This window comes from Talpa occidentalis, unplaced genomic scaffold, assembly GCF_014898055.3.
Source record: "Talpa occidentalis isolate TD23 unplaced genomic scaffold, MPIMG_talOcc4v2.1 talOcc4.2, whole genome shotgun sequence".
In the NCBI taxonomy this organism is placed as follows: Eukaryota; Metazoa; Chordata; class Mammalia; order Eulipotyphla; family Talpidae; genus Talpa; species Talpa occidentalis.
The window spans coordinates 60,836,785-60,849,024 of record NW_023602073.1 but is presented as its reverse complement, the minus strand read 5'-3'; the positions used below and the strand labels follow the sequence as shown (position 1 = coordinate 60,849,024).

The window sequence follows — 12,240 nt, the reverse complement described above, 5'->3', positions numbered from 1 at the left end:
GCTCTAAGGTTTGATCACATTACCTTATCATAAGAAGGTTCTGCTTCTCACAGACAGCTATGTCCACTGACCTTGAAAACATGCAACATATAATCCCAATCCCATGAGAAAAGAACATTAATATTTTACTTATATAAGGAAATTAACATAATCCTGCAAGACTGGCTCATCCAACATTGGTTGAAAATTCTAAAACTTCAGGGTCTTGCTCTGCCTTATGAACAGCAGGCTGCCAACCACTGACTCACTCTGATTTCACCTTATTTGCTGGGGCTTTTCTGATCCTTTCTGGAATTCTTGTCTAGAAATTTCAAGAACACCATTAATTAAGGGAGGTGATAAAGTGTTCTGAAAAGAGCAGAGGATTTGGCATTAGAAAGTCTTGGGGATCTTTGTTCTAACTTCTCACTAACTATGATTGTGTGAATCCTCCAAACTCAGTTAGTTCCCTCATACAAAAAACATGGCCACAGGCACACCTAACCATCTAGAGCCCACAGAGCTGCTACGAGGCCGGAACAAGACAATACCCCTGTGAAGGGTAAATGGAGTCATCAGGCTCTTTTCCACCTCCCTATAGCTAGCCTCTACAGATGCTACCCATGGCCTGCACAAAAAGTGCTTGGGAGCGTGAGCATAGAGCATGCGCACCTGTAATTACAGACACTGGGCCCAAAGAGCACAGGATTGCACACACGTAAATGCTCACACCTGTGCCTAGAGGAGAAGGATAAAGGCGGTGGGGACAGCACAGTGAAGGGGACCACTCAGCAGTGTGACTTCAGAATGCCAGAGAGAACGCCAGGGAGCAAGGGTGGCTATTATCATGGGTCTGGGGTCTCGTTTGCCTACCAGCCCCCACCCTACCTGTCTCCTTGAATGCCACCCTCCCTGTCTGGTGTGTCTGTGTACCTGTTCCCTGATGCACCATTAAAAGGCCTGTATCCACCAAGGGCTCCTGACTCTATCCATCCGCCTGAATCAATAGTAAACCCCCCACCCTGTGCATGCTTGTACCAGACCTTGTAAAGGCTTTTGTATTGGTATGGAAATAAGCAGATATTGATTGTTAGTTTTTGTAACTAGAATGTGAGCATCGTAAGAAACATTTCTTCCTAAACTTTGTATTTCTGGGGCATGGACATAATATGGAGCACAAACCTACCTATCAGCTAGTTCAGAAGAACCCAGATATACTTATGATAAAGCATGGAAGTAGTGAAATAACTGTTGCAATTTCCACAGCAAAATTTTAATGCATTTTTGGAAATTAGAAAAGATGCTGCTGTTTTAGGAGAGACATAGTCATGAATTAGTCATCCTGAGAAAGAAAAAGGTTCGCCTGGTTCCCTATGAATCCAGATTTTCATGTTTAGAATCTGTGCTACATTATGAAAAAACGGTAGCTGGTCAGACTGATATTTGGGGGCTGAAGCCCCCGGGAGCTGTTTTGTGGCACACAACTGCTAAGAGGATGCATTTCCACAATCTGCTGGTCATTCAAGGCCATGAGGTATATTCCCCCATTTGGAAGCACAGTGGTTGCTTTGCATGCCCACTGTCCCTGCAATTATTAATGCTCACAGCTCAACATGAGCCAATCCCCATTTGTCATCTGAGTAGAAAGAAACCAGGTCAAATCTTGGAAGAGAAGTGAATTCAGAGATGAAAGATACCAATTTAGAAAGGTTCATATCTCTTAGTCCTCGCATGACAGTGCTTAATTCACTATCTTCAGGTCTGGCTCTTTTTTGAGATCCAAGTGTTCTCAACACGGATAGAATATTTCTCAACCCAAAGTCATAATGAACCTAAGATAGGGAAAAAGGGAAAAATTATTTGATTTTAATTTTCAAATGTAGACTCACTGCAAACGTAAAGGTAAATATCTTGGTACTAAGACTCTGTAGGGGTTTTCTTGCAATTTTTTTTTGAGTTTTTTAACATCTACGATAAAATTTATATACAGTGAAATGCAGATGTCTTAAATGTATAATGGTTAAGTTTTGACAGATGCAAGCTACTATGTAACCCTATATATATATTTGTACCTTCGAGTTTTGGAGGTGATTAAGCTGTAAAGTTTTATGAGTTCAATTCTCCTGCCCTTCCTTTGACTGACAATGACCAAGCTGTATGATACAGTGTTCACACTTTAAATATCTTTTGAGAATAATACTATCTACTACAGTCTGAGCAGCAAACATGTAAAATGCATAACCAACAGGTTACATACTATGTGTTTTCCTTTAACATTCTTGAAATAACAAAATGATAGAGATGGAGAAAAATTAGAGGCTGCAAGAGATTTGGAATTGGGAGAGAGGAGACTGTGACTCTAACGGGGTAGTGTGAGGGAACCTTGTGGTAATAGTACAATTTTATATCTTGATGATGGTTATAAGCACCTACACATGAGCATAACAGCCTAGAACTACACACACACACACACACACACACACACACACGCATTCTATAAAGTTTGTTAACTATTTCTTTTGGGTGTCAATTATTATTACTATTATTATGTACTCAATTCAACCCTCTGGTTTTGTTATCATACTATAGTTATAAAATGTTAACATGTCAAGAAGCAAGGTCAAGAGGACAGAGGACCTCCCAGTGCATTTCTTTGCAACTTCCTGTGAATCTATAATTACTTCAAAATAAAAAGATTTTTAAAATGCATAATCAATAGGTCAAATTAATTATAAATATATTTTAGAAATAATCCATAAGATTTTGCTTAACTCACAGATCAGCATTTATCAAGATAAAATTGCAAAGTAAAAAAAATGAAGTTTGATAGCTAAGGGAAAAGAGATTCATAAACTTACCTGTTTAGTAAGTTGCTCTTCACAGAGCTTATAAAGAACATAAAACTTCTGAGCCAAGATAACATTTTCAAGAAAACCACAGCTTGCAAGTTTAACTCTCATAATGATCTGAAAATTAAAATAGTGATATTTTCAATGACTCTTGCATCAAACTGAAGAACAGAAACTCTGTTATGTTTTTAAACTGTATTTTGTATACACACATACCTGTCTGTCAGGAACCATCATAGCAACAGTTCTAAACTGAATTTTTAAGTTTTCTGGAAGTTCCTGGCGCCCAGCATATCCAGGATTCTAAAAGTTAAAATTATTTCATTTTTAATTGTTGATATCATTTCATCTCATGAGTACAAACACATTTCAAATCCCTAGTTCAGATTCTAAGGTGGTACTGAAAAACATTAGATTCAGATCACATCCCTTCTTTCTCAGAAATGTGTATTGGAACATAATAGCTATTAATGTCACCTCACTCCTGCTTATGTATTCCCCTATTATTATACTAGTAAAGTTAAACACAGAGAGAGATACAACTTTGTGTAGCAAAAAATTAAGCATTGTGTATCTAATGGTTAAGAAATTAGAAAACAAGTAAAAGAAAATAAATAAATTCTAGGATAATTATAATCTAATATGTGATTGAAAGAGGAAGAAAATTCAGGATTTCATTGTGGAAAATTTACTTAGGTAAATTTTGTTTCATTTGTAAATTGTGAAAGGAATAAAAGTAGAAGTGGAAAGGAAGCTAAGGCCTGATAAGTAGTTGAAGGTTAGGGATAGGTCAGACCCAAAAATCCCAAGGGAAATGTTAGGGGTTCCAAGACAAGTAAGGCAGAGAAGGGTCAGTTATTTTAAGAAACTACATTAAGAAACCTTCACTCCCTAAACATTTCCTGGGCACTGTCAGATATCTTATTTCATACTGGAAATATAAAGATTGCTGGTTGCCTATAGTATTCTTTTTCTTCTTCCTTAGACAACTTCCTTGAACCCCAGCTGCAACCCAAGTGCAGTACGACCCAGTTTAAAAACTACATTTCCCAGCCTGCCTTGCAATCGAATGGGCCTGTTAGATTCTACATTGTACCTACAAGGGATACATGGTATGAAGTATCCTTGATGTTTGTTCTGAAGGAAGTTGATTCAACCAGCTTTGTTGCAACAAAATAGAAATGCTTCTGTAACATCTTGGATCATAATGTAAAGTGAAGATAGAAACAGAAGCAGGATTGTAGGAGAATGCTACATGTTAAGCAATTGCTTTTAATGTTTGTTATTCTCACAGCCTAATGCAGTAGCTAATTGATACTTGTAATATTATTTTTAATCCAGCCAGAATGTTAAACTTCTTTTAAATTCTCCTAAACCAAAGTTTCATATTGAGTAAGTTTCTTTTCCCATTTCCTGAGTTCTAACTGGTCACTTTAAATTGTTATTTACACCCAATTACTTATATAGATGCTTGCTAATTAAAAAAAAATTCATCAGAAACTTTCCTGATTTTGTGATTTATAATTTATCTTTGTCCACTGGGACAAAGATAATTTATGATAGCTCGCAAATTAGAGAACAAATATAGAGAACATTAAGTAAAGGTGATTCAACATTAATTTGACTTCTCCAGTTCATAGAAAATTTATTTATTCAAGCCTTCATTTTCTTTTTTAAAAATTAATTTCTTTATTTGTATATGTTTTACATCAGGTATAGTCCCCATAGAATTTCCAACAACACTTCACTCCTGTACCATCACCTTAGTCCCTTTTGCAGTTCCTGCCCTCGTTTTCCCTCTCCCTCCCCCTCCCCTGCAGATGCCTTTCATTTTCTGGACAACACTGTATCTCAAAGCTCTGATCTCAATCACATGGTAACTGAATTTGCTACAATTATTTGTTATAGGAACTTTATGAATTATTTTGGAAATTTTAATCATTTCCATCAGAGAAAAACCACATGCGGGGGTAAATAGGCAAGTTTTTATGTTAGACAGACAATAATGTTTTTAGCTAAGTGGCTGTGTGACTTAGTTTTTAAATCTCCCTGATCCTCATGTACCTGTTATAAAATATCCATCACACAAAATACAGTATCAGAACTGCAATTTCCTAGCCCCCTGAGGTTGGGCGCGGCCATGTAAAGTGCTTTAACCAATGACTTGTGACTTGTGTCACATCTGTACAGAAACTCCAAGAGCCAGAACATAATTTTCATGTGTTCTTTTTCCTTTGCTACAGCAACCAGCAATGACGGAGAGAGTACGAGAATAAGAACATACAAAGTAGATCCTGTGCTCCCTACTTCTACCTTATCACCCTACAATGGAGATGTGACATGAGAGAGAAATAAAACTTTGTGATTTTAAGTCACTAAAATTTGGGAATTATTTATTACTGCTGCTAACCATTCTGATACAATTCATAAAACACTGAGCTTCACATTTCATACACAATAAGTGCTCAAGTGCAGTGCCATTATTATTGTTAATGTATTACTATCTTATCTTCTGTCTGAGCCAGTTTTACTACTCAAAAATAATCATACAATTAAAAAGAATCGCTCACCATCCCAGGATAGTAACTTATCCACTAATATATTTCTTTTGTTTTAAGTCTATAACAATTAAACCAGTCAAATTGCATTTGAAGTCTATGTTCTTACCATTGTTAAGAAGATTCCAAATTCTGGATTTAAATCAACACAATCACCATCAGAAAAAATGAACTGCTTTTTTCTCTCTTTTCTTGCTGTCAAAACAATATAAATTTGTTGGGCTGCCACTGACAATACAGGCAATTCAATTCTGTTAAACTCATCAAAACAGCCCCAAGAACCTGACTGTGCAAGACCTGGTAGTGAAAAACAGTTAATTTGAAAGGTGTTACTTTATAATATACCTTCTGGACACCAATTATTTTTCCAAATTGCTCCCTAGCAGTTATGTATTGAAACATAATTGATATAAAGCTTCATATCTGGTTATTTATAAAAACATATTTAACTACAGTGATGTAGACAGGTTAACTATTTGTACATTATCAGCAAAACAATGAAAATAGTACACTACCAAACTGAAAATGCGGACATGTCATTACACCCAGCGATGCTGAAAGGTGATAAAATTTGATTCAGTCTGGAAATGCCACCTCTACTGGGGACAGGGGTGGAAGGAGCCCTAATATTTAAGGAAACTGACAAAATAAAGGATGCCCTGTCTGGGTCAGATCATGCTTTTCCCTTTTTGTTGCAATGAGATAGAAATGTCAGGATGCTGGGTGAGACAGGGAAAGACCAAAGGGATTTCTATTTATTCCTTACATAACCCAGCACAAAGAAAGACCTGAATAGCATGAACATTGTTCCTGTCTAATCTCTAAGGATGAAAACCTTCATTATCTTTAGGGGTACAAAATGATCTTTCTTTTATTATTGCCCCCTCCAGTTTTTCCTCTCTCCCTTAGGAATTTACATTGCTCGAATGTTGGAATTCATATGTCTACCCTTTAACCCTTACATTTTTCCGTCAAATTTTCCATTTCTTTTTGCAATGTATTCTCTCGACTAGAGATTCCAATTCAAGAAAGTGTTTTTAATTGATATTTTTGACAATGATTATTCCAATTGTTAGTTTTTTCATAGCAGTCTGTTTTTCTTTAATTCGTTGTATATGACAAAATGCTGAATCTCTCTGAAGACATGAATTTTATTAACTTTGGAGTTTTCTTCTCAATTAATTCATTTGGTAGTCAGTACGTCTCTTTGCTGCTTGGGTGTCTCCTTAATTTCTTCAAATACTTTATAATTTGTTGTTGCTGAATTTCTCTGTCTATGTGTATATTTCCTCATTCCAAATGCAAATTCCTGTTGGAGGATGCATGCTCGCCTCTGTGATTTGGGGGAAAGGATGGAGGAGGCAGGAGAGCTTCTCCTCTCAGTCTGAGTCTTTCAACCTGACCTTGTACTATGCTTGCCTTTTCCTCACAAACACCCATGGGGCAGTTGATCTTTATCAGGACCCACTTCAGAGAGCTGTGTTAGGACAGCTTTTGTATGGATGAAAAATACTGGAAGCAACCAGTATTTTGTTTTATTTTCCTTCTGCTATAATTTTGGCATTCTAGGGTTTACCTTGTGCTCTAGTCTACATTTCTTCACCACCCCCAACCCTCAGCTGGGAGTGATTCATAGAAGATCCCTTCTCTTTGATCAAAGATGACTTTCAGGGTTCAAAGATGTTTTAACAGGCAATGATAAAAAATAATTCAATGAATATCAATGTTCTCTCCCTATCAAATTTTAATAATTTGCCTCAGATTTCACCCTATAGAATAAAATATTAGAACTATAGTTCACATCCATGTATGCAATACTCCTTCCTTCTTCAGAGGTAAACTCTATGCTGAATTTGATGTCAGTGGTTCCTTTACAGGGTTTTAAACTGTGGTTCTTATGCATGTATTCACAAACACTATACACACTGCTTGTTCAAAATTTGTATGTGTATATATAGCTACCTATCATCTATCTATCAAATACCATCTATATCCTCCAGAAATTTGAGTATTTGCTCAATATTATTTTTTTAAAGATTTATTTATTTATTTATACAAACACTGGGTACAGTCAGAAGCGCGGGAGGGTGAAAGAATTCACCAGAGCCAGAGGGGGGAGCAGAGCAGGCAGAAGGACCGAAGTACACTACTGAGGGGAGCAGCGGGCGGCAGGAGAGGTCTGCGCACCATGTGGGACCCTCCTCCGGTGGCCGGGGAGCAGCCGGGGATCGAACCAGCACTGCAGAGGCTGCGGGCAGCTTCGCAACCCAGAGCTCAACTGCTGCGCCACCGGGGAGGCCCCTCAATATTATTTTTAATGTTTTAGAGATTCCATGCTGATATGTGCAGATCTAATTCAACATTTTTAACTGCTATATTGTACAGAATTCCACTGTATAAATATACCAATTTAAAAATTCACTGTATTCTCAATTGCTATTTGGGTTGTTCCTAATAATTTACTGTAACAATGTACCAGTCTTATTTCTGTATTCTTGCAATATGTGTGTGGAGTGGAAATGCTGGGACAAAGAGTGTGTACTCTTCATATTTACCACTGGTTTTCAAGCTGTTCTCTGAAGCAGCTCTACCAATTTACACACAGACACACACACACGCACACACATGCACACACACACACACACAGTATTAAGAGTTGTGATTTCTGTACATCATTGCCAACAGTGGTTTTGTCAGACTTTTCCATTTTTTGCCAACTGGCAGAATAATGGTATCTCAACATTGTTTTATTTTGTTTCTTAATGATATGAAGAAAATCTTTTAAATGCTGGATATTAAATTTTTGTTAGCTACATTTGTTAAAACATCTTCTCCCAGTCTGTAGTTTATGATTTGTTCCTCCTTTTTAAATGGAAAAATAACACAAAAGATTGTCTAACTATATAAATGTATAGAACACACTTACACCTAAATATATATACATTATATACACACACCTATATAACACATAAAGTTATATACATATATAACTCTAATGGCCAGATAATTAAAGGTGTGAGGAGGATATGTAATTTCATGGAAACTATTACAGGGACATTCTCAAATCCCACTGAAAGGAAGGGCTGGATGAGTGAACTCATGATACTGAGCACAGGGAAGCCCCACTGTACATCTCCCCAACTAAGTCCTCTCCCTCACTCCCAGAGGGAGGAACTGTTAGTCTGAACTTTGTGTTTTTCTTTCCTTTTTTCACTATCTGCATATAAATACATTAATAATATACATTTTAATTTTACGTATTTTTGAATTTTAAATAAATTTAATCATAATACATATTTCATGAGACCTGTTGCTTTCATTCTAGATTATATTTGTGGACTGTTCTATGTCAATGCTTCAAGTTGTAGTTACTCATTTTTACCACTATATAGCATTTTCATACAGAATTTCATACATATTTCCCTTTATATGGAGTACACAAATGATATATTCACAATTCATTATTTCTCTGTCCATCCCACTGTAGAGGACACTGAGTTGTTTCTAGTTGTTTGCTGCCATAAGCAATGCTAATGTGAACTTTACACACAAGTGCAGTTTATCAGAATATCTACTAAGAGGTTGGGTAGCTGAAAATACACATATATACTGTTTTAAATTATTGTCAACTAATTTTCAAAAAATCATTTTATACTCCCACCAGTAGTGAATTATTATTTCTGTTGCTCACATTCTTACCAAAGGTAACAAATGTCACACTGAATTTTTGTTCATTTCTTGATAATAAATAGGCAGTTCTTTGATTGCTGGTCATTTGGTTGTCTTCATTTGTGAAGTGCCTGTTCAAGACTTTCCCTCATTTTGCTGTTGGTTTATCTTTTTCTGATTGGTTCATAACCATCATTCATGTATTTTAGGATATTACTCCTTTATTGGTAACATATGTTGCTAATGCCTTTTTCAATTTCTGGCCCATTATTCCTCTCTCCTTTTTAGTATCCATTGAGGAATAGAAGTTCTTAACTTAGAGTAGGCAATGTGTCGATCTTTTCTTTACAGTTCTTGAAATTTGTATTACCAACCCCTTTCTACTCTGAAAATATATCCCTGAAAAGCCATATCATTTGTCTTCTACACTTAAGCTTTTAATCCCCAGAATTGATTTTTACAGATGGTGTAAGAGTTAGGTTGGTAGGGGTCCAATTTCCCTTGTTAAATATTAATCCTTTCTTGTCACAGAGCCATTTGTTGTACAGTTGATCTCTTCATCGGTGATTTACAAACCATCTTTGTCATGTCATGTGTTTGTCCTGTTTCTGCATTCTCTATTATATCCACTCTACTGGTCTATTAATCAACAAATAGGGTCTGTTTTTCCTGCCCCAATACCACATTTTATTAATTATGTCCTCAGTGGTATCTCTCTTTCATTTCAATTTTTGTGTGTTTTATAGAAATAAAATTTATTTCCTATTCTAGTAAGTTTCCTAAATTCTATTTTTCTAGATTCATTAAGGTTTCATTACAGTTTACCAAATAATTGGATGGTTGTTGTTGTTGTTTTGTTCCTTACCATACCTTTAATTAGGATCTAGAGTACAATGATGAACAGAAGAAATAATAATAGGAATCTGTGTTTTATACATCATCTCAAAGACAATGCTTTCAAATTCTCAACAGTATGGTGTTTGCTGTGGAAGACTGAAAAAGGAGTAGTATGGGGAGAAGTTTGTTTTTGGATATGGTGAATTTGGACCTATTAGACATTAAAGTGGAAATGTCAAATAGGCAGATGTTTCTGCCTAAGAATGCAGGGTTTCATGGCAAAGTCCAAGCTAGAGATATAAATTTGGAAGCCACCATATTAACAGTATTTAAAGTTTGGATCTGCATAAGTTTACCAAGAGAATGAAGGTAGATAGAAAGATCATATTCTAGTACTAATAGTGAATTCCCCTCTAGTATTTTTTTCTTTGTTCCTCTAAAACCATCTCCTACCTATCTTTTAGGATTGTCTCAAAATTTCCCACCTGTTAATGGTACCCCTTTTTGTTTTCTAGTGTTGCCATACTTTTTTTATATCTTTCATTTAAATGGGAGGTAATGCAGAAAGGAAATTCACATGTGTCATCTGTTTCATAGTCTGATTTTATCTCCTTCACCATTGTTTCAGGCAATAAAGAATTTATTCCATTTTTAATAATCCAATAAAAATTCAATTCATGGATTCTATCAGCAGCAGTAGTTCTGAACTACATGAAGTTGATGAACTATTTTTGACCCAGAAAAATGGCAATTACTTATGCATCAACCTATACTAAATTTGGTTATTTGGGATTATATCAGTTTAGTTTATATCAGAAAACAACATTAAAATGAGAGCAAATTCCTTCTTGGACTTTTGGCTAAGATCAAGTGTAAAATGCAATCAAAATGAATTGACCAAAATAACTTAACATTGTTTGACACTTACCTTTAAAAATCCTTCCTAGGCCTCTGAAATCCATTTGATCTGAACAGTTAAATACAACCACATATTTTCCCAAACACCTTCCCATGTCTTTTGTGGTTTCTGTTTTTCCAGTGCCTGCGGGTCCTGCTGGAGCACCTCCCATGTTCATTCCCAAAGCTTGGGCTAAAGTGATATAGCATCTGTGAAGGTTAATCAGATAAAACAATGTAACTATCAATTAAGTGATAATGCAATTTACAGTAAAGCTCATGCAAGTTTCTGATGTGACTGGAATAGGCCTATTTTTTAATTTAAGCAGCTCACATAAGAGACACAAGCAACTAAATAAGGCTGCAATAACTTGATATTCATTAGTAGTATAATGACTGCAAAGAAATTATTGGGACAAACTTCTAAATTCCTCAGTCCTCACTTAAAACCTTGAAGTCTTTTCTTCTACTGTGGTCAAGACAAAAAAGACCCAGTACTTCTTCTAAGTCAGAGAACCAAATAAACAATGATGTGATGGCAGATATTAACAACTAATTTGCCAGGAAAAATATAAATCTGATCTTTTTTGCTGATTTTTGCTGTGTAAATACCTCCACCATGGTGATGACAAGCTACCAATGTGATATCACAAAATTGGAAAGAGATGCACATATGAAATTGGCTCCTGCAATGTGTAAAAGCAGACTCAATAAATTATTTTACCACAAAAGGTTTCACTCATTTCAAGAAGTGTAAAGACTAACGTAATGAGTCTCCTTGTGTCCATGATTTAGCCTCTGCTATATTTGCTGCAGGTCTAAATAAAACTCAGTAGAGTTCAATGAGAGGTGAAGTTTAATATATACACAACAATGGAATCATAAGCACACTTACTAAATTTATGCTACAGTAGCCCTGGGTATCTAAAGAGTGGTTGGGTAAATCAAAAGGAGATTAAAGACATAATTTGACTATGGATTAAGCTAATGGCAGAATTAATTGTTCTGTGACTCAATGTAAGTCAATACCACAAACATTTTTGAGTGTCCTCTATGCACAGCTTATTGGACTGGTGTTGTAAAATGTATAAAGATGAAAAAAGACCCAGTTATTCAATGTCATTTACTGGGAAACACTGTTAGCGGGGTATGCCATTTCCTGATTATTCAGACCTGGCCAAGAAACTTCATTTTAAGTATCATTCCTGTATCTGAAAAAGTAGGAGACTAAATTAGGGGTCCGTTTTCCTTTGCAATTCATTATAGTTGCAAGGACTTCCTTTATAGTTCTAGAGAGATTTTTCTATCTTATAATCTAAAATTCATTACTAAATTACTCATAGTCAACAGTAAAAGCTGGTTTTATTCTTTTATCTTTTTCTACTTCATAAAAATTTAATGTGCATATATATTTAAGTAAACAACTATGGTTATTTCATTGTAAGACTGAC

General features: G+C 35.7%; 1 protein-coding gene across 4 annotated transcripts in view; it reads right to left on the bottom strand.

Moving 5' to 3' along the window:
* The window catches only part of DNAH8 (dynein axonemal heavy chain 8), a 323,660-nt gene that overhangs the window by 165,888 nt on the left and 145,532 nt on the right, over positions 1-12,240 (bottom strand). For all 4 annotated transcript variants that reach the window (XM_037519635.2, XM_037519639.2, XM_037519637.2 and 1 more), the window contains exons 44-48: positions 10,821-10,999; positions 5,496-5,683; positions 3,045-3,131; positions 2,838-2,945; positions 1,677-1,811 (exon numbers count right to left, since the gene is read on the bottom strand). In XM_037519635.2, the coding sequence (XP_037375532.1) occupies positions 1,677-1,811; positions 2,838-2,945; positions 3,045-3,131; positions 5,496-5,683; positions 10,821-10,999 (697 nt within the window). The remainder of the gene's footprint in view (positions 1-1,676; positions 1,812-2,837; positions 2,946-3,044; positions 3,132-5,495; positions 5,684-10,820; positions 11,000-12,240) is intronic.